Source organism: Podarcis melisellensis, assembly GCF_964234715.1.
Source record: "Podarcis melisellensis genome assembly, chromosome: 3".
Taxonomy (NCBI): domain Eukaryota; kingdom Metazoa; phylum Chordata; class Lepidosauria; order Squamata; family Lacertidae; genus Podarcis; species Podarcis melisellensis.
In genome coordinates, this window is record NC_138530.1 from 2,714,973 (window position 1) to 2,741,696 (window position 26,724).

Consider the following 26,724-nt stretch of genomic DNA (forward strand, 5'->3'; position numbering starts at 1 on the left):
CAAGTACAGTGGTACCTCGGGTTAAGTACTTAATTCGTTCCGGAGGTCCGTTCTTAACCTGAAACTGTTCTTAACCTGATGCACCATTTTAACTAATGGAGCCTCCCCCTGCCGCCGCACCGCCGGAGCACGATTTCTGTTCTCATCCTGAAGCAAAGTTCTTAACCCAAGGTACTATTTCTGGGTTAGCGGAGTCTGTAACCTGAAGCGTATGTAACCTGAGGTACCACTGTATCATTCTACAGAATGTTTTAAGGCACTTGAGTGTTTGTCAGTTAAAAGTTCTGAATGCATTTGCAACGTGAACTGATCAATTTCAATGTTTCCTTTTGAACAACTTACCAGGTTACACAAGTGTTTATTTTAATTACAATGTCAATCCATTGTTTAGGAAAACATGCTGTTTTGAATATAAACTTTTTTTGTACAAAGCTCTGGATAATATGCTGAGAGGCAGGAGTATCAATTCCCTGTTAAACAATTCATGCCACAAGAGAGCAGATGAAATGCTTATAGAACTTAAGCCAGCTCACATGAGTGAGCAAAGCTCCATAACAAACAAGGCTGGGAGAGGCAGAGCCATAGCCATAGCCCATCTATCCTGAAATGGCATTCCTTTTACAGCTCCAGATATGGTGAGCAGACCCAGCAAACGAGTGAAACACTTCCACCAGGACAATTCCAAATGGAGCTGCCAACAGATCAGAAAGAAACCTATTTTCCCTGTTCCTGGGCTTTTAAGAGCAGCTTGACAAAAACCTGCCACTTTTCACAGCATGCAGCCCAGCAAAAAAATATGTCGATTAAAAAGCTGCCTACCTATTTCCATGGAGACTACACAGCATGCAGAATTTGTTTAAACCATCTCCATTGTATACCACAGGGAACCTCTGGCCCCTGGGTCAAATTCGGCCAGATATTCCTCCCCAAATGAAACACAGTTTCCCCCAAACCACATCCACGTGCCCAACATCCAGGATCAGATGTGGAGAGCTGGATTGAACTTCCTGGTCCATCAGCTGACAGGCTAGGAGCTCAACCCAGCTTGGTCACTATTTCCCTGCAGGCCAACTTTGACAGATGAGTAGCACCACACACCTGTAGGGCAGGGGTGGGGTGGGCCAGAAAGGTTCCCCATCAGTTATACAGCATCTTCCTCAAGCTCTGGTGCTGCAAACGAAGTGTCACATGTTGTTTTGCTTTTGGGAGGGGCTGCTTTTCCTACTCCAAACGAGCCATCACTCATATTGGGTTGGGTAGGAAACTTCATATGACGAAATACCTGCCTGCCATGCAGCTTTTTTAAAAAAAAGGTACAGTGATGCTTTGGGAGTCAGGTGATAAGGGACAGTTACAGATTTACCCTCTAAACTATGCCAGGAAATATGAAGTAACCAGAAATCTCCAAAGCTGAGAGCCATAAAAGGGTTAATTCCCCGGCTAGACTTCCAACACATGCTCAGTGGGGAGGTGGTATCTTTTGATTGGGTGATGGTGACATCATGCTGACAGATCAGAGCCAATCAGGGCCCGCCTTGTCTATTTCAAGCCCTTTCCCAAGCCCCTATAAATCTTTCGCTGTGCCTGGTGCAGAGTAGGAGATGGTTTGATGATGAGGGCTTAATTACAGCTGCTCTAGAGAGGAGGAACAGGGATAGGCTTCTGCCAGATGGTTAGGCAGCAAGAAAGCCATTCTGCTGTATTCCTCCCTCCACCCCATTAAAATGACAGCCAGCCAGCCTGCCTGCCGCCTCCCTTCTCATAGCTACTACCTCAAAGCGTAGGCAGCAGCATGGTAGATTCATCTCATACATGTGCTGTCATGCTCACGCCAATTTGTTGGGGCGTGGATTGCACTGTGAATAAAACACAGCCCCTTACACAAACACACGTTTTAACTGGGCAGCTCAAGTACCCCCTCCCTCTCCTATTTATCTGCACATAAAGAGGTTTCTCCTTAGCAAGCTGCTCTTGCGCCCTTTTCTGTTCACAAGGAGGATTGTGTAGAACTTCCGGAGTGGATTAAATCTGAATGGCAACCCCAAAACCGCAGCTTAAGACAGCCACTTCTCCTGGCCTTGCTGGGACTGTCTCCATATCATAAACATTGAAGAATAGTCTAAGTTCTCTTTACTGCCTCAGTGTTGGTTAGGTAGGATAGGCAAGCTTTTGCAAGGATGTGTGGGTGCACAGGGAGGGATAAACCGAACACAAGCTCAGTTTGGATAGTCTTTCTTGATATGAATCTGAAGCGGGCAGATCTTGAACGGCTCAGGTGGTGACCCAGCATGTACGCTGCAGATGCAGAAGTACGGAAAGACTTCTCCAAACTTGTCATGGAACGTGTAGATGTGGCTCTTCTGCTCAGTGTCATAGAACGAGAGCTCCCCTTCGTCACAGTCCAGCTCCACTCGCACTCTCTTGAGGTTCTTCCTGCGCCCAGTCTCTGACAGGACGGCCTGGAAGGACTGGCTTTTCTTGCTCTTGGTACCCTGCATGCGGTACATGTAGCCAAGCCCCAATCGGGAATCGCAGCCAAAGCTCCAATAGTGGCCACAGGACTTACTGGCCACCCCAATGTACCAGTACTCAATGCTGCCAATATCAACCTCCCAAATGTGAGTCCCTTTGGAGTAGCTCTTGGAGCCCAGGACACAGGGCATGCCCATGGAGAAGCGTTCAGGGACTTCCACCACCAGCTTGTAGTTGCAGGTGTTAATGCTGGTGAGATCATCCGAAACTTCCAGCCAACTCTCCGCTGTATTGGGATCAAAGCTGAATGGGACTGCAAAAGGAGACAATCGTTAAGTATGAGGAATATGACAAGAGGGAATTTAAAAGACAAACCAAATCAAGTCAAAAACAGACTTGTCTGCTGCAAAATAGCAAGGATGGAAGCCAAATTGGAACTTCCATTTACAAAGGCATAATGTGAGATGCTGGGAACAAATGTACTTGAACGAGACTATAGGCAGTGGGCTGGCAACTTGTTAGAAACCAAATTCTAGACAAGTTGAGCTTGGTACTGATTAGGACCGAACAGAATCCCCTTCCCTTCATTTTCACCGACTCATAAGACATGACCAGTTGAAATGGGGAGGGGCATATTGGCATTTATTGCCTTGGAGGTATAGAGGCAAAACTTAATACAGGCAGGAAGAGGATTGCTACCCCAAAAAGGGTGGCAGCAAAAATAAAATGCTGACCCCTGTATTGCTCTGTCTCTCCCCCTGCAAATTTCAGCTGGGCATTCTCACTGGAGAACTTTTTAATCTAGCAAAGCTATGGGTTGTACCCAAAGTAGTGCTAAATAATGTGTCCCATTAGTGCAAGGATTTTTGCTTGTGCAATGGGACTTTTCCCCTCCTCCTTTGGCCCCTCCCAATGTGTTCTACAGCTCCCCCAATCCTCCAGAGCAGATTTCGGGCAGGCATGGAGCACGTTACGATAGAAGGAGATTGGGGAAGTCCTGTTAAACAAATGGAAATTTTTGTGCCAATGGGATGTGTTCATTGGATACTGCCTCCAGCAGGAGTATTCTCTGGTTCATTGCTTCTCAATATGTGTTCTGGCTCTCTTAGGGAAAGATGTTCAGTCTCTATGCTCATAATTAATTATAGTGACATAATAAATACACATTCACTCTCTGTAAGGTACTGTATTTTTCTGTGTATAAGACTAGGGTGTTTTTTTAACCAAAAAAATTAGGTTTAAAATTGGGGCTTGTATTATACATGGGTAGTGCTGAGGGGTGTTTTCTTAATTTGGAGTCCCCCAAAATAGGGGGCGTCTTATACACGGAAAAATATGGTAATTTGTATGCCTTATTTCCAATTTAGTAGGTTACATATTTATTCATATTTATAACTGCCTTCCAGCAACTGTAAGTTTTTAGGTTAAAAATTAATAGAATAAAAGATTTGTAGAGTTCGAAGGGACTCCGAGGATGATCCAGCCAAACCTCCTGCAATGCAGGAATTTTATATTATTGTAACTCACCCAGGAATCTTAGGATGAAGGGTGGGTAAAAATCCCATTAAGTCAGCATCGACCTCACAGCAGTACTACAGTGATACCTCTGGATACAAACAGGATCCGTTCCGGAGCCCCGTTTGCATCCTGAAGTAAACGTAAGACACGACTGAGCATCTGTGGGTCACGTTTCCCTGCTTCCGCGCCTGCGCACGACGTCATTTTGAGCGTCTGCGCATGCGGCAAAACCCGGAAGTAACACGCTCTGTTACTTCCGGGTCGCCGTGGAGCACTACCGGAAAATACTTAACTTGAAGCTACTTCAACCCGAGGTGTGACTGTATTCCAATTTGTCCCCACCTAGACGCCTCTTGGCACACAAAAGCCAGGAGAGAATAAAACAAGGCAGCAGGCATAGTGAGGACACAAGAATGGATATTTCCTAATGAGAAAACCTGCTCTTGAGAAGCCATGTCAGCCTACTACATAGAATGCAGGCCTGGGACATGTATTGTTTTCAATTCACTTGCAAGCCTCTGCCCACATACAGCGGTACATACACTTCAGGTTACAGACTCCGCTAACGCAGAAATAGTACCTTGGGTTAAGAACTTTGCTTCAGGATGAGAACAGAAATAGTGCTCCGGCGGCGTGGCGACAGCAGAAAGCCCCATTAGCTAAAGTGGTGCTTCAGGTTAAGAACAGTTTCCCCAGAGTGGCTGGGAAAACCCAGCCAGATGGGCGGAGTATAAATAATAAATAATAATAATAATAATAATAATAATAATAATAATAATAATAATAATAGAGAATGGACCTCCGGAATGAATTAAGTACTTAACCCGAGGTACCACTGTACTATGAATAGTGTTGTGAAATGTCAGCATCCTTCTTCAAAATTAAAGAAAAAGACAAATACTGGATGTTTTGAACTCCAAATTCCATTAGCATGGCTGTGCTGGCTGGAACTGATGGGAGTTATCCAAAACATCTGGAGGACACCAGGCTGGTGCAGGCTGATGTGGATTACCCATGCACTGCTGCCCTCTGATGGCTACAAAAAGCTGCTGCTTACCAAACAATACTCAGCACCGTAGAGGAGATTTCGGAGTGGAAATGCAACTTTCCACTGCAGATCACGCCTCTGTGGCTCTTAACATATGCATGTGCCCATATTCCTTGGCACGTCACTGTTTCTTGGCTCCACCCCCCAAAAAAACCTGCTTTTAAAAAAAGACAAAACTCAAACATTGCTTAATTTGTGCCCAATCTGTTATTAATCTCTCCTCGGTGCTGCCCACTGCCTTCTTCTCGATAAAAGAGCAAGAATGAGACTGTTCTCTAGCTCTATTAATCACTGTTATCAGAGATTTCACCCATAAGTATGCACTGAAGGAACAGTGCCTTTTGCCACAATATGCTGGCTGGAATTTAACCGCTTTCAGTTTTAACCTGAGGATTATCACTTGTTCAGTTTTAATTTTAATTTATTTGAATTAATTTTGCATTTTAATCAATTGATTGCTTGTTTTTACGCATATTGTATTATTTATATGATGTTAGCTGCTCTGAGCCCAGCTCCGGCCAGGGAGGACGGGGTACAAATAAAAAAATATATATTATTAAGTGTGACAGAATAATTCATTCAGGAGTCACCCATAGAAACAGGTACAATTCAGGAGTACTTCTGTCACTTGTTATCCTAGGAACCAATTCAAGAGTAAAATATATATCACAGAGCACCACTAAAAAGTAACATACTGACATCCTGTCACAACATTCTGTGCCAGAAGTTGAGGATTTGCTTAGAATAAAGCATGCAAACTGAGCACCTATTAAAACACGCCCAACCAGTTTTCACTGTACCCAAATAAGGATGATTCTCTCCATTTGGAGTTTATATTTCAGTGCAGTCAGGACAAAGCAGGGGTAGAATATTACAGGGGTTTTATTCTATGCATCCTTTCATTACAAAATGAACTTTTTTTTTATAGGAAAGGGCATTATGGAATTATCACCACTACTGTACTTGCAATAAGCCACCTCAATGTGTTCTACAGAAGGGATGAAGTGCTGTTTATTGATCTAGGTATTGCTGACCTACAGCTTCCATCAGCTGGGAGTTGGAGTCGAAAAACATTAGCTGAAGAGTCACAGATTCCTTTTCTCCTGGCATCTAAGAAACCTACCAACTTTGATGATATTCAGCATCTTCTTCCATACGTTATACTGCAAAGAATCCAAATACTTGGTGACTTCTATCAGAGTCCCTGGTGGAATTGCTTCTGGCTGTTCAACTGTCCAGGCAATTCTAGGAAACACAATTCAGACAAATGAAAAGGTGAGCAAGGGGGACCCAGTTTTAGAAAAACCAAGCATCCTACAGACGGACCAATCCCAAGACGTCTAAATGCAAGTGTCTAGGATCACGCAAATGTTCAAAAGACTGCAAATCAACCATCTTCCTATCTCATACCTGCACTCTCCCCCAGTCAGGATTTGTGGGAATCTCAAATCAATTTTATATAAAAAAGATGTGAGCCTTCTTTGTTGCATGTTTAAAAACATACACTTATCACTTCTCCAGGGGTGCTTCAATGCTCAGAAATCTGAGATTTTTCTGGGTGCCTCTGCAATCTTGAGAAGCAGCAGGTGGTGACTGCAGAAAAAGCGTTTTCAGTGCTGACTCCTTACCTATGGGAACGTCCTTCCCAAGGTGGTTTCACTGGCACCCTCATTACTATCATTTATGCATTTCTTTCCCCAGGTTTTAAAGATCCCAGAATCTACAATCTTTGGGTTTTAAAAAACTTTTAACCATGGAGGGAGGGGATGTCCCTAAGTTTTTGCTATTTTAATTTGTGCATTGTTTTTATTACATTTCTGTTAGCTGCCCTTCAGCGGTTCTCAACTTGTGGGTCCCCAGATGTTGTTGGACTACATCTGGCCTTGCTAACTAGGGGTGATGGGAGTTGTAGTTCAACAACATCTGGGGACCCACAGGTTGAGAAAGGCTGCTTAGACCATGATTGTGCAGATTATAAAATAGTCCAAATAAAAACACACAGAGATTTTTCCACTGTGTGTGGTGTTCTAAGAATAGCTTCTGCATTCAGTACAAAAGGAAGATGGAACCCATTCATGCACACAAATGGGTTGTTTTAAAACAATGGAGTTATTGTTGTTGTTATGGGGGGGAGTTAAACATATGACTGATTACATGCATACAGAGCAATTACCCAAACTGAGCAACTAGCGTACAGTAGAATAAAACAGGCTAATTGCATCCTGCTTTCCCTCACACTGAGCTGTCCCTTCTATCTACATATGTTAGATTGGCTGGAAGGCATAAAGAGTGCCAGCCTTGTGTGTTCCTTGTATTCTGAGACCCACCTTGATCTGAGTGTCAATGCAAGTTGTGAACTAATTAAAGCCTTGAAGTTACCTCCTGTTCTGCATTTTAACCCACAAACATCCAAACCTCCGTTAATTAATTTGTGACACCTTTCAACTTGTTTCTCCTGACAGGCAAAACTATGAGGCAACGTATTAATGCCATAATCCCCAAGTCAACCACATACAGGATTTTTAGTTTTAAAAACAGGCTATTTCCTTCACAGTAGGTAAGAAATCTAAATAGCAACAGACCTGCGTTTCCGGTTTTTGTGTTTCTGTAAGAAAAAGAAGAAGGTGGAATCAGAGAAGAAACCATTACTGAGAAACTCTATTAAAAGTTTCAAGGGGGTTTGGGGGAGTGCTGTACACCATCCTACCAAGAGGACATGTCTTCAGAATCAGAGGCATTGTTCAGAGGACTGGGGGGGGGGTACAGAAGGAAGAAATCTTCCCATTTCATTTGGAATATGGAGCCAGATGCCCACCAGCCTCACCTTGAGGAAGGAAACGTCATCCTCCTTCAGGTCAGCATGTAGCTGGCCCACTTCCTGTACCAAGACATTGCTTTCTTCCGATAGCTTCCTGATTTTGTCTTCAATCAGGTCCTGCTTCTTCTGGGCCTCCTCCCGCAACTCTTCCAGCATAGTCTTCTCCTCGTTCTGCAGGAACTTGTGCAGTTGTTCAAACTGCTTTTTAATCTCCTTCTCCAATCTAGCAGTTTCTTCCTGAAGATAGGTAGCAGGGGAGAGTAAGAAAGACAAAATAAAGCAAGGGTGTAGCTTCAAATGCAGGACAGTTCTGCAGAATAAGAGACACAAGCCGTAACAGAGATCTTCTAAGTGGGAATCAATAAGGACTCTTAGGACTTTTATAATTCCTCAGCACAAGGTGCTATACCAGCTGAACTGGCTCCCGGTGGAGTACAGGGTCAGATTTAAGGTGCTGGTTTTAACCTTTAAAGCCCTATACAGCCTAGGACCCTCGTACCTATGGGACCGCCTCTCCAGGGCTTTTTCGGCCATGGCCCCGATCTGGTGGAATGCTCTGTCACAAGAGACTAGGGCCCTGCGGGACTTGACATCTTTCCGCAGGGCCTGCAAGACGGAGCTGTTCCGCAAGGCCTTTGGCCAAGGCACAGTCTGACCCCCCTCCTTCTGTAATCCTCATAAAACTCTAGCCCAATGATTGCCATTAATTTGACTCTGAATTGATTTTAGAATGAATTGATTTTAGAATGCATTTCAATTAATTGATTGTGGTTTTATGTAAACTGTTATTTTTACTGTTATTATTAAATAGTTCTAAGAGTTTGCAAACAAATATAGTTTGCGCTACACACCACTGTAGCGCAACACAACGCAATGTGCAAAAGAGACCTTACACATCAGAGCTTCTCCTGAGCTACTGCGGCAGTGGCAGAAATAGCTTCAGCCAAAGTTGGGGAAGGCCATAGCTCAGTGGTAAAGCACAGGCTTGGTATGCAAAAAGTCCCAGGTTATATTCCCAGCAATTAGGCAAGGTTGGGAATGCCCACTGCCTCAAACCCTGGGGAGCCACTTGTGGGAATGTTCAGGGGTGCAGGAGAGGATATATTGTTTGATTATAGTCTTTCCAACTTTATAAACAAGTTCACAATTTAGCAGAGTGACATTCCCCTTTTTAAACTCACGGCGGATGCATTTGCTCAGGCTCGCTAAAGCCTCTATAATAACTGTTCTGGTAATTTCCCCTTATTCCCTCATAAAAGATAAGACACGACACAGTCTTCTATAAAAGTATAAAAAGAGTTTACTCACTCACATTCTGTTCACAATCGGATCCCAGAAGGCAGACTTAGCTTAGAAAAGTAACATACACCTGGAAACTATCTCATAAGGAGACAGTCCCTTTGTTCTCTGTGAGCTGAAGGACAAGAGAGCATCTTTGGCTAGGCAGATGTCGCTTCTTCAATGTATGTAGTCAAAAAAAGAAGGCTGTCCTGCCCTGTGCTTTAGTCGTTACCTGCACAGGTGAGGCCACACCCACCTCTAGTCCCTTGCAGAGAAAGTCTGTCCAAGCCCAGAAGGAAACAGGAAGTTTACCTGCTGGCTGGACAAACATTCCTCCCCCTGTGCAAACATGTTCACTCTAGGAATGTTGTACTTGACTGCTCTTGTGTTTCAAATCCCACACCACTGCCAGTCATCGATCACAGGGTGGTTCAGAACATAAAAATATAAAATATCTTCACAGTACAGAGCAGGGAAGGCTTGAATACAGAACAGCACACTTGTCCCTCCCAATCCATAGCCACACACAAGCATCGTGGAAGGGAAGGTCTCTCCTGGATACAGAGAGTGCCTGGAGGTGTGCCCTAGAACAGTGCACTGCACAATTGGGAGCTCAGAGTCAGATGCTCACCTTGTTGTGGTTTGCAATGAGCCTGTAATCAGACTTTATTCTTCCAAATTCTTGCACCTTGTCCTGCAGGGAGCTTTCCATGTCTTTGCACTTAGCCTGGAATTAAGGCAGAGAAGAAAGAGCTTAGCATCTTATACAACATGTTTCCTATTTGTAGGGAAAGGGAAAGCTCATCTATTACAATACAGAATTACCGTATTTTTCGCTCTATAAGACTCACTTTTTCCCTCCTAAAAAGTAAGGGGAAATGTGTGTGTGTCTTATGGAGCGAATGCAGGCGGCACAGCTATCCCAAAAGCCAGAACAGCAAGAGGGATTGCTGCTTTCACTGCGCTGTTGTTCTGGCTTCTGAGATTCAGAATATTTTTTTTCTTGTTTTCCTCCTCCAAAAACTAGGTGCGTCTTGTGGTCTGGTGCGTCTTATAGAGCGAAAAATATGGTAACTCTCCTGACATGCCTGAGCAGCAGTCCCTAGCAGTAGTTGGCTGCACTTCTGTCGTAGAACACTCACGAATCTTCAAAAAACAGAACAACTACAAACAGCTCATCTTCAGGCTCCCTCAGAAGTGGTAGACTCATCTTCCTTGGAGGTTTTTAAGCAGAGGTTAGATGGCCATCTGTCATGGATGCTTTAGCTGAGATTCCTCCATCGCAGTGGGTTGGACTATTGAGATGACATGAATGGATGGAGACAGAACAGGAACCCACAAGTGTGGCTTGCAATACAAACTCCCACCACTATGAGTGGTCAGGCATCATCATCACATTGGCCTTAAAGGTAAAGGTAAAGGGACCCTGACCATTAGGTCCAGTCGTGGCCAACTCTGGGGTTGCGGCGCTCATCTCACTTTATTGGCCGAGGGAGCCGGCGTAGAGCTTCCGGGTCATGTGGCCAGCATGACCAAGCCGCTTCTGGTGAACCAGAGCAGCGCACGGAAACGCATTTACCTTCCTGACGGAGTGGTACCTATTTATCTACTTGCACTTTTGACGTGCTTTCGAACTGCTAGGTTGGCAGGAGCAGGGACCGAGCAACGGGAGCTCACCCCGTCACAGGGATTCGAACCGCCGACCTTCTGATCAGCAAGTCCTAGGCTCTGTGGTTTAACCCACAGCGCCACCCGCATCCCTTACAGGAAAGGTGTTGCTGTTTTGAGCACAAGGGGCCAGAGGAAGCACGCACACCAAGCTTTCCCCTACATGCAAAATCTCAAGAAACATGCAATATTTCTAGGACACGTGGAATCAATTTATTAATAGCTCAAGAACAACACTTATATTCTACATGAGTGAAACCGTGGGTGAACCTTTCATTGTGCCTTAGAGGGCTGTCAGGGGACAGATAGAAGTGCTTTGGGGGCAAAACACATCACATGGCCCTGGTGATCTCTGGTTCACACTATTATCTTCAAAACTTGGGGGATGCTCCCTAAAACACAAGCCCAATTTGTCATTCTTACACACTGAATTATATACCATGCAGTTCTCCCTCCTAATCCATAGAGACTGGAATTAGACATGAGGCTGCGTGACTCACAGCAACTCACACTGTGTCAGAGACAGATGGAAACTTTGCCGGGAAAGTGTGACTCAAAATGCACACCGCTTCCTTTAGCCTCCAGCATCCCTTCCCACCACTTCAAAACCCATTTCAAGCTCGCTATCCTTTCTTCCAAGCCACAACAGCCATCTTTCAATACAGCAACCCAATACAACCACCTCAAAGACCCTTGGGACTCAAAATCCATTCGGAGCCTCAGTTCCAAAGCAAAGCTTGACTGCAATACTATCTTGATATACGCCCCAAAATCAGGGCAACCCACTACTGGTGGTTCTGAGGCTCGTTTTCAGTAAACTGCAAAACGTTTTAGGCTACCCACATGGAAAATAGCCAGGAGCCAACAAATTTTGCCAAACTGAAACAAGCAATATTGTTGGCATTTCACACAGCAACTGGAAACTTGGCACAAAATCTGGTTCGCCCCACCCATGGAGGTTTAGCAATTTTGGCACTTTATACTGGATTTCCATCTGGTTTGTAGAGATTTTGAATTTTTATTTTGAAAGTCAGCTTGCAAGCCCTACAACATCCACATGGAGTTTTTCAGAGATAAGTTCTGTGGGTCCACACTGTTGCTCTCGGGCTGGAGTACATCTCCCCATCCCTGGGGCTGATGGCAGTTGTAGTCCAACAACACTTGGAGGGCTATAGGTTCTCTAGAGAAAAAGCTTTAAAATATGCGGTCGTCATCTGCTGAAGAGTCAGCACCCTAAATGGGGACATCAGTGGATCTCCTGATGATCCAGTAGGGCTCTGATTCTATAGTTGAAAACCCTCTCCCTCAGAAACTGCCTGGCTACTTCATTATCTCATTCCATCATCAAGTGGGCATTTTTAATTTTGGGAACATTTCCCCAACTTTTGAATTGGGGGAAGTATTACAGATGGCGAGATACGTTAAGCTGGAAGCAGTTGCAGGATCCAAGTTGCTGCTGTTTTCCATCTAACCAAAGCTCTGTGTTTCTGCAACCACCCTGGAGAATGTTGTGGTGGAAAATGGGGTTATAACATTAAAATATAAACACTTCTGCAAGGTGTTTTTTTTAAGCGCATGTCATTTTAGTGATTGTGGTACTCAGCTTTCGTAAGGGAGCATTTGTGAGTTTGTTTGGGTTTTTAATGCATGTTGCAAAAGTCAAGATGAGTTGTATTTCAACAGCAGGGAAAAGGTATTGGAAATGTTTTCTGGCACCTCAGCAGCCCCTAAATCCTTAAACTCCATCAGTCCAATCCACTGGTCCAGAGAAGAACTGTACTTCAGCGGCAGAACAACTGCTTTATATACAGAAGGTCCCCAGCATCTCTTATTTCCAGGCAGGACTCTTAATCTAGCCCAGCCTTGTCTGCACTGACTGGCAAAGGCTCTCCGACAAAGGTCTTCCTTCCCTAGCCTTAACTGGAGATGCCTGGGATCTTAACTGTTTATCAGCTCCATCTGGTATGCAGGCTGAGACCCTTCCTGCCCGCGGACTGTCTCACCAGAGTGGTGCATGCTCTGGTTATCTCTTGCTTGGACTACTGCAATGTGCTCTACATGGAGCTACCTTTGAAGGTGACCAGGAAACTACAACTAATCCAGAATGTGGCAGCAAGACTGGTGACTGGGAGCGGCCGCCAAGACCACATAATACTGGTCTTGAAAGACCTACATTGGCTCCCAGGATGTTTCCGAGAACAATTCAAAGTGTTGGTGTTGACCTTTAAAGCCCTAAACGGCCTCGGTCCAGTATACCTGAAGGAGTGTCTCCACTTCCATCGTTCTACCCGGACACTGAGGTTCAGTGCCGAGGGCCTTCTGGCAGTTCCCTCCCTGCGAGAAGCCAAGCTACAGGGAACCAGGCAGAGGGCCTTCTCGGTGGTGGCACCCGCCCTGTGGAACACCCTTCCACCAGATGTCAAAGAGAAAATAACTACCAGACTTTTAGAAGACATCTGAAGGCAGCCCTGTTTAGGAAAGCTTTTGATGTTTAATAGGTTATTGTATTTTAGTGCTTTGTTGGAAGCCGCCCAGAGTGGCTGGGGAAACCCAGCCAGATGGGTGGGGTATAAATAATAAATTTATTATTATTATTATTATTATTATTATTATTATTATTATTATTATTAACTTGTATCAAATCACCGAACCTGTGTCTTTCTACATGAAAAGTGGTTGCTCTGTCTCTGAGCTACAGCCCTCCCCATCCCATTTGCTATGAGGGTATCAGAGTTGGGACCCCAAGAGTCATCTAGTCCAACCCCCTGCAATGCAGGAATCGTAACTAGATAATACATGGCAGGTGGCCATCCAGCCTCTGCTTAAAAACCTCCAAGGAAGGACAGTGCGCAATCTCCCGGGGGAGGAACAAACATCACTCATGTCACACGAGGCAGGGTATTCGTGTAACAAATTCCTACAACCCCATTCATTGGCAAGGAGAAGGCTTTGACGTGGGGCAGCCCCAATTTATGCAGCTAGTGGTGTTTGAGAATATTATGGTGGCTGGGAGAGGAACTCGCCAGTGGGTGCCCATCATCACTATGGCAAACTCAATAATAATAATAATACTTTATTATTTATACCCCACCCATCTGGCTGGGTTTTTCCAGCCACTCTGAGTGGCTTCAAACAGAATATTAAAATACAATAACCTATTAATCATTAAAAGCTTCCCGAAACAGGTCTGCCTTCAGACGCAACATGCTCTCTGGCCTAAAATATGGACAAGTGGGGGTACAGAGGCTAGCATTGCTAAATCAGAAGGGGGTTCCAGAGATATAAAGCAGCCTTTGTGTGCAGCCAAGGTAGAACATGATATGCTCCTAATCCATCTATCTTTGGGCCTCCAAGTATTACTGAACTACAGCTCCCACCAACTTCAGCAAGCACAGCCAGGGACAATGGGAATTGTAGCAGGCCAAAGGTTCCCCACATCCAGTCTGGGCTGATCTCAAATCACACACAGCTCCTTCCACTTACAGCATCCGGGAATTGTAGAGTTGGAAGGGACCCCAAACGTTGTCTAGCCCCCTGAAATCACAACTAAAAAAACCCTAATAGGTGGCCATTCAAAGGTCTGCTTAAAGGTAAAGGGACCCTTGACGACTCTGGGGTTGCGGCGCTCATCTCGCTTTACTGGCCATGACTAAGCCGCTTCTGGCAAACCAGAGCAGCGCATGGAAACGCAGTTTACCTTCCCACCGGAGTGGTACCTATTTATCAACTTGCACTTTGATGTGGTTTCAAACTGCTAGGTTGGCAGGAGAAGGGACCGAGCAACGGGAGCTCACCCCGTCGCAGGGATTCGAACCACCAACCTTCTGATTGGCAGGTCCTAGGCTCTGTGGTTTAGATCACAGCGCCACCCGCATCCCTTTAAAGTCTGCTTAGAAACCTCCAATGAAGGAGAGCCGGCCAACTCTCAGAGGACCTTCTCGCACCATCTAGACCCCCAGGGGAGCTTACCCTGTAGTTCTTGGCCATCTCTGCCACGGGCTTCATCCTGTGGTCTGCATGCTGCTTGGAGCTTTGGCACACAAAGCAGACCAGCTCCTTGTCCTCCAGGCAGAAGAGCTTGGCTTCTTCTCCGTGCACAGGACAGCGGGCAGAGGACTCCCCAGCCTCGCCCTGCTGCTGCTGCTGTTTCTTCTCCTGCAAGAGGAACATCTCCACAATGTTGGCCAGGGTGTGGTTGGTGCGGAGCTCCTCAGGGGAGCAGGCTGCCTTGCACACCGGGCAGACATGGTGGGCCTGGTCCTCCCAGGAGCGGCTCACGCAGCCTTTGCAAAAGTTGTGCCCGCAGCGGAGGGTGACGGCGTCTTTGAAGGGCTCGTAGCAGATGGGGCACAGAAGCTCCTCCTTGATGGTGGTAGCAGGAGGCAAGGACCGGGCAAAAGAGGCTTGCTTTGCCATGGGTTTGCTGCAAGAGAAAAAGGAACAACTCAGTTGCAAACAACCAGCTGTTGCTGCTCCCCCAGTTTATGACTCACAGCTGCAGGCTGCTAATAAACTTTCCAAGCCCCACCCTAGTTTATTTTGTCATTTGAATACGGAAACTGATTCTGACTGACAGCGCACGGGGCCAGTGGGAAAAGGAGCGGGTAGCCGCCCATCCAGGGCATCTTTCCAAGCCTCTCGAGCTGGAAATGGGTTTCCTCTCGAGCAGGAATTGACGCAGCGAATAGGAAAGCCCCGGAGGCGGAGAAGTGGATTTTGCGCGCTCCCTTCTGCACCGCCTTGACTCGGGAACAGGCCCTCCTGCTGTTGCAAGCGGCTGGTCAGCAACCCCAGGAGAGCGTTTACTCGGGAGTAACTGCCCCCGGTTTCCTAGGGTCTCTCCAAAGCCCCACACCCTTGAATGCTGAGCGCTCTGGCAAAACTGGACTTCTTAGGGAGCGGCTTTGGGTTTCCGGCGGTCCCCATCCCAAACACGCTTCCGCGGAAGGAGGGGCTTGCGCCCGCGTGTCTAGACACACTCGCTCCGGAGCAAACCTCTTCGAACGTTCCCGATGATCAAAATCCGATTCAAGGGCGTTTCGATTTGAGAAACTTAACAGGGGCTACAAACATGGAATATTTTGCAAACATGGAATCAGTTTGGGGAGTAGGAACTGGGAGAGATCGGGGTTCAAATTCCACCCCACACCCGCCCATGAAGTTTACTGGGTGACCTTTGGCCAGTCACCCTGTAGACAGGGATGCGAGGATAAAATGTACTATGCACGTGGGCCACTTTGAGCTCCAGGGAAGGGATGCAACAAAGAATTTTGGAGCAAATATTGTTGGGCTCCGCTTGCTTTGCTTCGGAGTAAACGCTAACTTGGGCTGGGGCTGCATGTTCTACGCGCGACAAAAAGCAGAAGCGAGCTTTTATTCTAATTTTAAAAACACAACAACACGGGAATAAAAGGCGAGGGGGAAACCAGATGTTTCCCAACTAGAAAGCAGAAGTGAACTGTACTTTTTAAAAACAGGGAATAAATAAAGGGGGGGGGATGTTTCCTAACTAGAGAGCTGAAGCGACCATATTACTTAAAATGGGAATAAAAGAGCGGGGGACGCAACCAGCCGCGGCTTTGCTTTCCAATCCGAGAGGCGCTGGGAAGGGACGAAGGAAAACGCGCGCGCTACTGGTGTAAACCGGCCGTTATTGGCAGGCGACCAGGAGCGACTCCGGAGCAAAGTTTGCCAGGCGCAAAGGACCGAATGGCGAAGCCACCGCTCCGGCCTCGGTGGCTTACCAGGTCGGGCCACGTGGTCCAGGAGGCGCGCGAGCATCCTTGCAGCATCCTCGGGGCAGAGGATACCTCTCCCACCCCGAATCTCCACCCGTCCCTTACCTTGGCTCGTTGCTGGGCAAAGCTGGCAGGCACCTCTGGCAGCAAGTCCTGGTGCTCCTTCGGCGGCGGGGGCTGCGGGCCAGCTCGCCCGCGAACAAGGAAGCCATGGCCACCGTTTGCAGATGACTCCCTCTCTTTTTTGTTTTGCAAAAGTAGCAGGCAACCCCCCGTTGCAGAGCAAAAGAGGTCGCGAGCCTCCTTCTTTCCTTTTATGTCCCGGAGGCGAGTCGGACGGGGCTGCAGGCTCCGCCCAGCTCAAGCTGGGGAAAGGCAGCTGCTCCGAGCCGGTTGAGCGAGCCAGATCTCATACCTGTGCCAAAGAGGCTTCCAAGTTGGCAAGGAAATGAGGTCAAGGTGTTTGGGGCAAGGAGCCAGGGAGGCGGGCGAAACGTCTCCCCACCCCGACCGCGAGCAAGGAAGCGTGTTTGGCAGGCAGAGGGTGCAAAAGGGGGAAGAAATGCAAACTCTCCAGGGAGCAGGATGCAAAACTGTCTTTGATGCATCTCGAACTAGAAAATCTAGTATTAGGGGAAGACACTCTGTCTGGCTTGGCCAAAGGCGGGTCCCGCCTCATCAGGCTTCAGAACTGCAAACTGCTTTGATGTTGCTTTGACATTGTGAGTTTTATTGTATGCATTAAAATTTGGCCCTTGTTTTTGCTGTTAGTGGCCCTGAGAACTTGATTCTGTTGTTGTTGTTTAGTGGTTGAGTCGTGTCCGACTCTTTGTGACCCCCTGGACCAGAGCACGCCTGGCACTCCTGTCTTCCACTGCCTCCCGCAGTTTGGTCAAACTCATGCTGGTCGCTTTGAGAACACTGTCCCACCATCTCGTCCTCTGTCATCCCCTTCTCCTTGTGCCCTCCATCTTTCCCAACATCAGGGTCTTTTCCAGGGAGTCTTCTCTTCTCATGAGGTGGCCAAAGTCTTGGAGCCTCAGCTTCAGGATCTGTCCTTCCCGTGAGCACTCAGGGCTGATTTCCTTCAGAATGGAGAGGTTGGATCTTCTTGCAGTCCATGAGACTCTCAAGAGTCTCCTCCAGCACCATAGTTCAAAAGCATCCATTCTTCAGCGATCAGCCTTCTTGATGGTCCAGCTCTCACTTCCATACATCACTACTGGGAAAACCATGGATTTAACTATACGGGCCTTGATTCCAGGGAGGCTTTTAATTATTCTTATTTTATTATTTGTATCCCGCCCATCTGACTTGGCCCCAGCCACTCTAGGCGGCTTCCAGCATATATAAAAACATGCTAAAACATTAAAAACTTCCCTTTACACGGCTGCCTTCAGGTGTCATCTGAAGGTTGTATTGTTAACTTATCTCCTTGACATCTGATGGGATGTCCTCAGGGTGGTTGCCATGGAGAAAGTCTTCTGCCTGGTTCTTTGTAACCTCACTTCTCGCAGTGAGGGAACTGCCAGAAGGCCCTCGGGGCTGGATGGTGCCTTGTACTCCTCCTTTCGGCAACTTTTGCCACCAAGCTGGTGCCAAACATGTTACTCTGCTTTCCTTTGAACCGCATCCATGAGGCCAGTGAGGTGGGTGCGTCTTGTCATCTCAGCAACCCATGAACCTCCATGCACACTGCCTAGACTTGCATGTGTCACTACTGTTATTTAATGTTACTTAATGCCTAACCTGTTAGGGCGTGGGTGGCGCTGTGGGTTAAACCACAGAGCCTAGGACTTGCCGATCAGAAGGTCAGCGGTTCGAATCCATGCGACGGGGTGATTCGTGTTCGGTCCCTGCTCCTGCCCACCTAGCAGTTCGAAAGCACGTCAAAGCGCAAGTAGATAAATAGGTACCGCTCCGGTGGGAAGGTAAACAGCGTTTCCATGCGCCGCTCTGGTTCACCAGAAGCGGCTTAGTCATGCTGGTCACATGACCCGGAAGCTGTACGCCGGCTCCCTCAGCTAGTAAAACGAGATCAGCGGGCAACCCTAGAGTCGTCAGCGACTGGACCTAATGTTCAGGGGTCCTTCTTTTAAAGCCCAAACTGCCAAGGGACATACCCTAAATGCCAGTACAGTGGCACCTTGGTTCTGAAATGCCTTGGTATTCAAACAACTTGGAAACCAAACACTGCAAACCTGCAAGTAAGTGTTCCGGTTTGTGATATTTTTTTTCTGAAGCTGAATGTGCTCTGTTTTGAGTGCCACACTTCCATTTTGAGTGTTCACTGAGGTCTGTCTGTTTTTGCTGTTTATTTTGCGTTTTTGTTTTTTTAAAAAAATAATATTTATTAACAGTTTAAACACTACAAAAGAAAAAAAAATAACAAAACAATACAGTACAATACAAAAACAAGACACTACATAACATTAACACTAAGACATTAAACTAACAAAACAAAACAAAAACAATTTAAAACACATCAAATAATTTCAATATCTTATATTTCATTCACTTGTTTCAACGACCTCCTCACAACTCCCTTTTTGTATTCCACTTCAGTTAACTGTTTCAGCAATTCCTTTCCATCTTCCTCTGTTTTCTGTCCTGTAATTATCTTAACATATTCTAACCTTATTTTTCCCCTTTAATACATTAATAATCTATTTGTACTTAGTTCCTTATAACATTTCTACTAAAGCCATATAACTTCATTCCATCATTTTTCTAACATTCATTGATTTTACAGTATTTCTGTAAATAGTCTTTAAACTTTTTCCAGTCTTCTTCCCCCCACTCTTCTCCCTGGTCTCGGATTCTGCCAGTCATTTCCGCCAGTTCCATATAGTCCATCAACTTCATCTGCCATTCTTCCCGGGTGGGTAAATCTTGTGTCTTCCAATACTTCGCGATGAGTATTCTTGCTGCTGTTGTTGCATACATAAAAAAAGTTCTGTCCTTCTTTGGCACCAGTTGGCCGACCATACCCAGGAGAAAGGCCTCTATTTTTCGTTTTTGTTTTGGCAGCTCTTTTTTGTTTTGGGACTGTGGCTGTGTGGAACCCAGTTCAGCTACTGATTGATTGATTGATTGATTGTGTGACTGCAGTACAATGGCTGTTCGGATTGCGAACGTGATCCGTGCAGGAAGCACGTTCACAACCCGCAGCGCCGCGATTTGGCACTTCTGTGCATGCTCAAAGTACGATTTAGCTCTTCTGTGCATGCGCAAGCGCCGAAACCCAGAAGTAACCCGTTCGGCACAGTGCGCAACCCAAAATCACACAACGCGAAGCATCTGTAACCCAACGTATGACTATACATTGTTTATTGCTTTCATTTTATGGATCAGTGGTCTTGTTAGATAGTAAAATTCATGTTAAACTGCTGTTTTAGGGGTTGCTTTTTTAATGGAATGGATTAATCCATTTTGCATTACTTTCTATGGGAAAGCATGCCTTGGTTTCGGAACGCTTTGGTTTTGAAACAGACTTCTGGAACAGATTAAGTTTGAGAACCAAGGTACCACTGTACTTTTTTTCAGTGTTCTGTTCCTTCCATTCTCAAGTGAAGTTGGCAAGATCAGAGGAGAGTGCAGGGAAGGAGAGCAGCCAAGGGACATGTCGTATTAACCACCCCCCCAAATGTCATATGGAGCAGCCAGACCATGAGAGCCGGCCCTGTCATCAGGCAGACTGCCTCAGGTGGCAGATTCTGGACAGCGGAGAGCAGCGGCAAAGCGTTGGAGGACAGAGCTGTGAGTGCCAGGAAGGCGAGGTTTAAAAAGTGCATGCAGTTGCGGGATATGTTCCTGAATGTGTGCAGCTATTTGAAAACTGGTGGGCAAAGGACTAAAGAAAGCCACTTTGGATAGGACACATCTGTTGAAAGGTGACACGAATAATGCAGGAAACTTGACATATAATTGTAAATTCATCTTCGTGGCCCTACCCATTAAAAAGCTCGAGACGAGGGCATTTAACTGGTATTTCACACATGCACACCAACAGTTGGAGAGAAGCTTAAAAATTCTTGCAAGTGGCATTTGTAAAACCCATCGTAAAATTTTCTTGCTGTTGCTGCATATATCAGTTGGCAATGAAAATGTACACATCTTTCCATATGAAATTGCATTAAAGGTAAAGGGACCCCTGACCATTAGGTCCAGTCGTGGCCGACTCTAGAGTTACGGCGCTTGTCTTGCTTTATTGGCCGAGGGAGCCAGCGTACAGCTTCTGGGTCATGTGGCCAGCAGGACTAAGCCGCTTCTGGTGAACCAGAGCAGCGCACGGAAACGCCGTTTACCTTCCTGCTGGAGTGGTACCTATTTATCTACTTGCAGTTTGACGTGCTTTCAAACTGCTAGGTTGGCAGGAGCAGGGACCGAGCAACGGGAGCTCCCCCCGTCATTGCGGGGATTTGAACCGCCAACCTTCTGATCGGCAAGTCCTAGGCTCTGTGGTTTAACCCACAGCGCCACCTGCGTCCCATGAAATTGCATTAGGATGAGTCAAACCATTGGCCAAGGGTTTTGTACTGGTGGGGCCCTCTGAGGTGCCAGGAACGGAAGGGGTGTTTCCTATCTGTGATCCTGGGGAGTCCTTTTAGGTCGGGACTAAATCTGAGTCCTGCTGCACACAAGCCGTGTCTTCTGCTGCTGAGCAACAGCCTCAATTCCTATGTTGCAAGGGGTTGGACTAGATGGTCCTCAGGTGTCCCTTCAAATTTTACAATTCTGTGATCTGATCCAAACAAAGTCTTTAAGGTCCACACGTCGGCCAATTGGTGCTAAAGGATAGAACTTTTTTTATGTATGCTACAAGAGCAGCAAGAATACTCATTGCAAAGTACTGGAAGACACAGGATCTACCCACCCTGGAAGAATGGCAGATGAAAGTGATGGACTATATGGAACTGGCGGAAATGACTGGCAGAATCCGAGACCAGGGAGAAGAGTCGGTGGAGGAAGAGTGGAAGAAATTCAAAGACTATTTATAGAAATATTGCAAAATCAATGAATGTTAGAATGATGTCGGATAGAAATTAAGTGGTTTCCAGCTGTAATGTATTAAGAGAATATGGAAAAAAGGTTTAGAAGTAGGTTAAAGTTTATTGATAAGGATTTGCTGAACTTACAATTTGAATTGGAATACAAAAAAGGGAGGTATGAGGAGGTCTGGGAAGTAAGTTAAAGGAAAATAAGTTATGGAGAATTTGCGTGTTTTTAATTATTTGTATTTTTCTATTTTTGTTTTCTTTTTTCTTTTTTTGATTTTTATTGTATTAACATTGAAAATTCTAATAAATATCTTATAAAAAAAAGAAAAGAAAAAAAATAAGGTCCCCACGTTCCTCTAACCAGGCAATGCAGGATTGCCATTCACACCGACAGCTGCCTCTCCTCAGCTTTCTATTCTGCACTGAGAACGATCACACGCCTGCATAAATAAACAGCGAGAGACAGGCAGAGAAAGAAGCTCCAGGGCAAGGTAAACATCGTGCATCGTGCGTGAACAGTAAACACCCAAAGATGTCCCTGTCACTCCAGTTTTCCATCCGTAAACAGAGCTTCATACTACTGACCTACATACCTCACCAGGATGAGGAGATGAGTTAGGAGGCTGTCACAGATTCACCGCCTGAACCTCCCGGAGGGCTCTGAGAAACTTGCCATGAAAGGCAAGGGGGATGGGTCAGAATTTACTCGGTTCTTTTTTAAAAAAAATAATGTTTATCCAGTTTTTCATTCATTGCATACATCTTATATCCATAACATTTCCTATTCATTCCTCCCTCCCTCCCCTCCAGGGCTTCCCCCAACTTCCGCTTCTGGTTTGTTTCTCCTTTCACCCACCTTGCTACCTCCTAAAAGAAAATTGCTAATAGTCATAGCTGTCAACTTACAGATTTGAAAATAAGGGACCAGCAGCTTCGGAAATAAGGGATCAGCAGCCACAATAAGGGATTTTCAGGGCACAGGTATGTTCGACTTCTGAGCCCCTCCGAGCCAAAGGCAGAAAGCCCAGCCAGCAGCCAAACGAAGCCTTAAGCGGTGGTTCCCACAGCGCAGCAACCCAGCAAAAGGGATGCAGCAAGGGAAACCACCGTCACCTCTCCGCTGGGAAGCGCTGAGCAAAGGCGAGTCCCCAGGCAACGCGGCCGATTTGATCGGCACAAGGTATGCAAGCTCCACCCCCAGTCGTTCTTAGACTCCTTACTGGGTGAGCAACGCAGCCAAGCAACACAATTGGAGCCTCCCTCCTCCCTGGCCGGCAGAGGAGCTGCTTCCTTTGAAACCCGGGAAATTTAAGGGACATCATCAATAAGGGACAGCAGCGGGACATGGCGCTGGGATAAGGGACTTTCCCACCAAATAAGGGACGGTTGACAGCTATGCTAATAGTATACTTATACAATAACATCTAACCTAAAAACATAAAAATAAAAAGAAGTCCCCTATATTATTTCCATATCTTCTACACATTTTCTAATACTAATGATGTGAATGTTTATTTAAATCCTGCCATCAAGTCTATAGACTTTCTTTGTTTCTGCAGATATAAATGGTTCCCATTCTTTTTCAAAGTCACTGTTGTCTTTTTCTTGTAGTCATCTGTAATTTTTGCCAAATCTGCATAGTTCATCAACTTGCCATTGTTCTTTAGTTGGTATTTCTCCCGTCTTCCAATTTTGTGCAATCAGCATTCTCGCAGCTGTAGTGGCATACATAAATAGAGTCCTCTTTTCTTTCAGTATATCTTGACCTAAAATGTCTAGTAGAAAGGCTTCTGGGTTTTTTGCAAAAGTTATTTTCAACATTTTCTTCAACTCATTATATATCATTTCCCAGTAGACTTTTACCTTTTTGCAATCCCACCACATATGGTAAAACATACCTTCCACTTCACACCTCCAACACTCACTCTTTTCATTTTTATACATTTTTGCCAGTTTTACCGGTGGTATATACCATCTAAACATCATTTTCATAGAGAGTTTACTTGGTTCTTATTATCCTTCCTGTGCTCCTCCACACTCCCTTCATAGAATTCCAGCTCGGGATAATCAGCTTGAAATTGGCTGGCAGTTATGGTGCTGGAGGAGACTCTTGAGAGTCCCATGGACTGCAAGAAGATCAAACCTCTCCATTCTGAAGGAAATCAGCCCTGAGTGCTCACGGGAAGGACAGATCCTGAAGCTGAGGCTCCAAGACTTTGGCCACCTCATGAGAAGAGAAGACTCCCTGGAAAAGACCCTGATGTTGGGAATGTGGGATGTGAAAAACAAGAGCAGGGTCATGATTCGTCACGTCTGTGCATGCATGTGACGTCATTTTGAGCGTCTGTGCATGCACTAGCGGCAAAACCTGGAAGTAACCCGTTCCATTACTTCCGGGTCGCCACAGAACACAACCTGAAAACGCTCAACCTAAAACTACTTTAACCCGAGGTATGACTGTATGCATCATGCGCTGGATGAATCCCTAGCCAGAATTAAAATTGCCGGAAGAAATATCAACAACCTCAGATATGCAGATGACACAACCTTGATGGCAGAAAGTGAGGAGGAATTAAAGAACCTTTTAATGAGGGTGAAATAGGAGAGCGCAAAATATGGTCTGAAGCTCAACATAAAAAAAAACACGAAGATCATGGCCACTGGTCCCATCACCTCCTGGCAAATAGAAGGGGAAGAAATGGAGGCAGTGAGAGATTTTACTTTCTTGGGCTCCATGATCACTGCAGATGGTGACAGCAGCCACAAAATTAAAAGACGCCTGCTTCTTGGGAGAAGGGCAATGACAGGCCTAGACAGCATCTTGAGAAGTAGAGACATCACCTTGCTAACAAAGGTTTGTATAGTTAAAGCTATGGTTTTCCCAGTAGTGATGTATGGAAGTGAGAGCTGGACCATCAAGAAGGCTGATTGCCAAAGAATTGATGCTTTTGAATTATGGTGCTGGAGGAGACTCTTGAGAGTCCCATGGACTGCAAGAAGATCAAACCTCTTCATTCTGAAGGAAATCAGCCCTGAGTGCTCACTGGAAGGACAGATCGTGAAGCTGAGGCTCCACTACTTTGGCCACCTCATGAGAAGAGAAGACTCCCTGGAAAAGACCCTGATGTTGGGAAAGATGGAGGGCACAAGGAGAAGGGGACGACAGAGGACGAGATGGTTGGATAGTGTTTTCGAGGTTACCAGCATGAGTTTGACCAAACTGCGGGAGGCAGTGGAGGACAGAGGTGCCTGGCGTTCTCTGGTCCATGGGATCATGAAGAGTCGGACACGACTAAACGACTAAACAACAACAATGACTGTATGCCTAACAAAAAGTTTCTGTTTTTTTGACAAATGGATTCTTAAACATTTTCTTTAACTCATTATATATCATTTCCCAGAAAGCTTTTACCACTGCACATGCCCACCACATACAGTAAAGAGTACCCTTCTTCCCTTTATGAAGTAGCCCTGATTCTAACCCAGCCTTCCTTCCCCAATCTTCCTCCAGCTGTTTTAGACTGCAATTCTAGCCAGGACAGCCATATGATACGGGAGTTGGTGGGAACTGTAGTCTAAAGACACCAGGAGGGCGCCAGGCTTAGGGAGGCTACGTTAAGCACCCAGAGTTCCTTACTGAGAAGCCCTTCCTACTGGTAGAGAATATCCGCTTTCAAATGAAGTCTTTCCTCTCCTGGTTTAGCGTCTATCAATATCTTATATTTTATTCTCGTTTTTTCCCCCTCCTTGCCAGATATATCTAGAAATATATCCCACCTTGCCAATCAGCTGAGCTGATTGAAATAAATATAACATCAATAGGTAGAATGTATAAAACTGGTTCAAACATGTGTTGGAAATGTAAGGAAAAAGAAGGGACTTTTTACCATATGTGGTGGGACTGTAGCAAAATTAAGAAATTCTGGGAAATGATATATAATGAGTTGAAGAAAATGTTCCAGCTAACATTTGTTAAAAAACCTGAAGCATTTTTGTTAGGGATTGTAGGAAAAGACCTGCCAAGGAAATTTAAGAACATTTTCATGTATGCAACAACGGTGGCAAGAGTCTTAATAGCACAAGGATGGAAGAATGAAGAAGTCCTGACCAAAGAACTGTGGTAAGGGAAACTGAAGGATTACGCGGAATTGGCAAAATTGACACATAAATTACGTGATGAGGAAAGAAGAATGGGAACCTTTTACAAAGTACTTAAACAAGAAAATGAACTGGACTCCTTGGCAGATTTGGAATAAACATACACAAATTTATTATTAGCAGCATATAGATAGATAAATTAAGGTTCTTTACAATTTTATAACATGCAGAGAATCATATGTATTGAAAGAGCAGAGAGAGGAGCTGAGGGAAATCGGGGTGGGGGAGGGGGGTGGGTTCTTTCTTGGGAGGGGAGGGAAAAATGGATGATATGTCTTTTGATAAAATGTTGAAATTTTTAATAAAAACTTTATTAAAAAAGAAATAAAAATAACATCCTTGGTAAAACATTCATTTTTAAAAAAATTATCTCTCCTGGTTTTTACTTTAGCCTCTAAGCCTGCGGGCCACTGGAATGTGGCCCCTGGGAGGTTCTCTACAACGATATGTGGCCCTTGGACTGAAAAAAAGTTCCTTACCTGGGTTGGAAAATAAGAGTGCCCGGTATTATAGGTGAGGATATCAATAGGCAAGATGTTAAATTGTTTTTATATGCAACAACAGCGGCAAGAGTATTGTTAGCCCAAAAATGGAAGCAAGAAGAAAGTCCGACGAAAGAAGAATGGCAGACGAAATTAATGGACTACGCAGAATTCGATAAAATGACAGGAAGGATTCGAAACCTGCGGGACCAGAGATTTACAGAAGATTGGAAGAAATATACGAACTATTTAAAGAGCAACTGTAATCAACAAACAACGTTAGTAGGACTACAAGAAGTTTTGTAAGGAGAAATATACGAAACATTGTAAAATAGGAAAAGAAGAGAGATATTCGTTATGAGATTTAAACGTAATAGTGAAAGAAATGTATACTAAGTGATTAGATTGGAAAATTTTCAGATGTGATTGATGGAAGTAAAAAAAACTATAAGATGTAAAATTATGTTTAATTACTGTTGAAAATGATATGTTAAAACGATTAAAAATTTATATATTTTTTTTAAAAAGGAAAATAAGAGGA

The 26,724-nt window shown here is 45.3% G+C and overlaps 2 protein-coding genes across 2 annotated transcripts in view; one reads left to right on the forward strand and one right to left on the reverse strand.

Moving 5' to 3' along the window:
* Positions 1-26,724, forward strand: part of PTK2B (protein tyrosine kinase 2 beta) — a 247,159-nt gene that overhangs the window by 106,289 nt on the left and 114,146 nt on the right. The window lies entirely within an intron of this gene.
* On the reverse strand, positions 343-16,946 carry TRIM35 (tripartite motif containing 35). Its single transcript, XM_081904115.1, has 7 exons — positions 16,649-16,946; positions 14,775-15,228; positions 9,769-9,864; positions 7,863-8,093; positions 7,621-7,643; positions 6,162-6,283; positions 343-2,785 (listed from the first exon to the last, which is right to left on the reverse strand). The coding sequence occupies exons 1-7, from the start codon at positions 16,753-16,755 to the stop codon at positions 2,217-2,219; spliced, it is 1,602 nt and encodes a 533-aa protein (XP_081760241.1). The 5' UTR covers positions 16,756-16,946; the 3' UTR covers positions 343-2,216.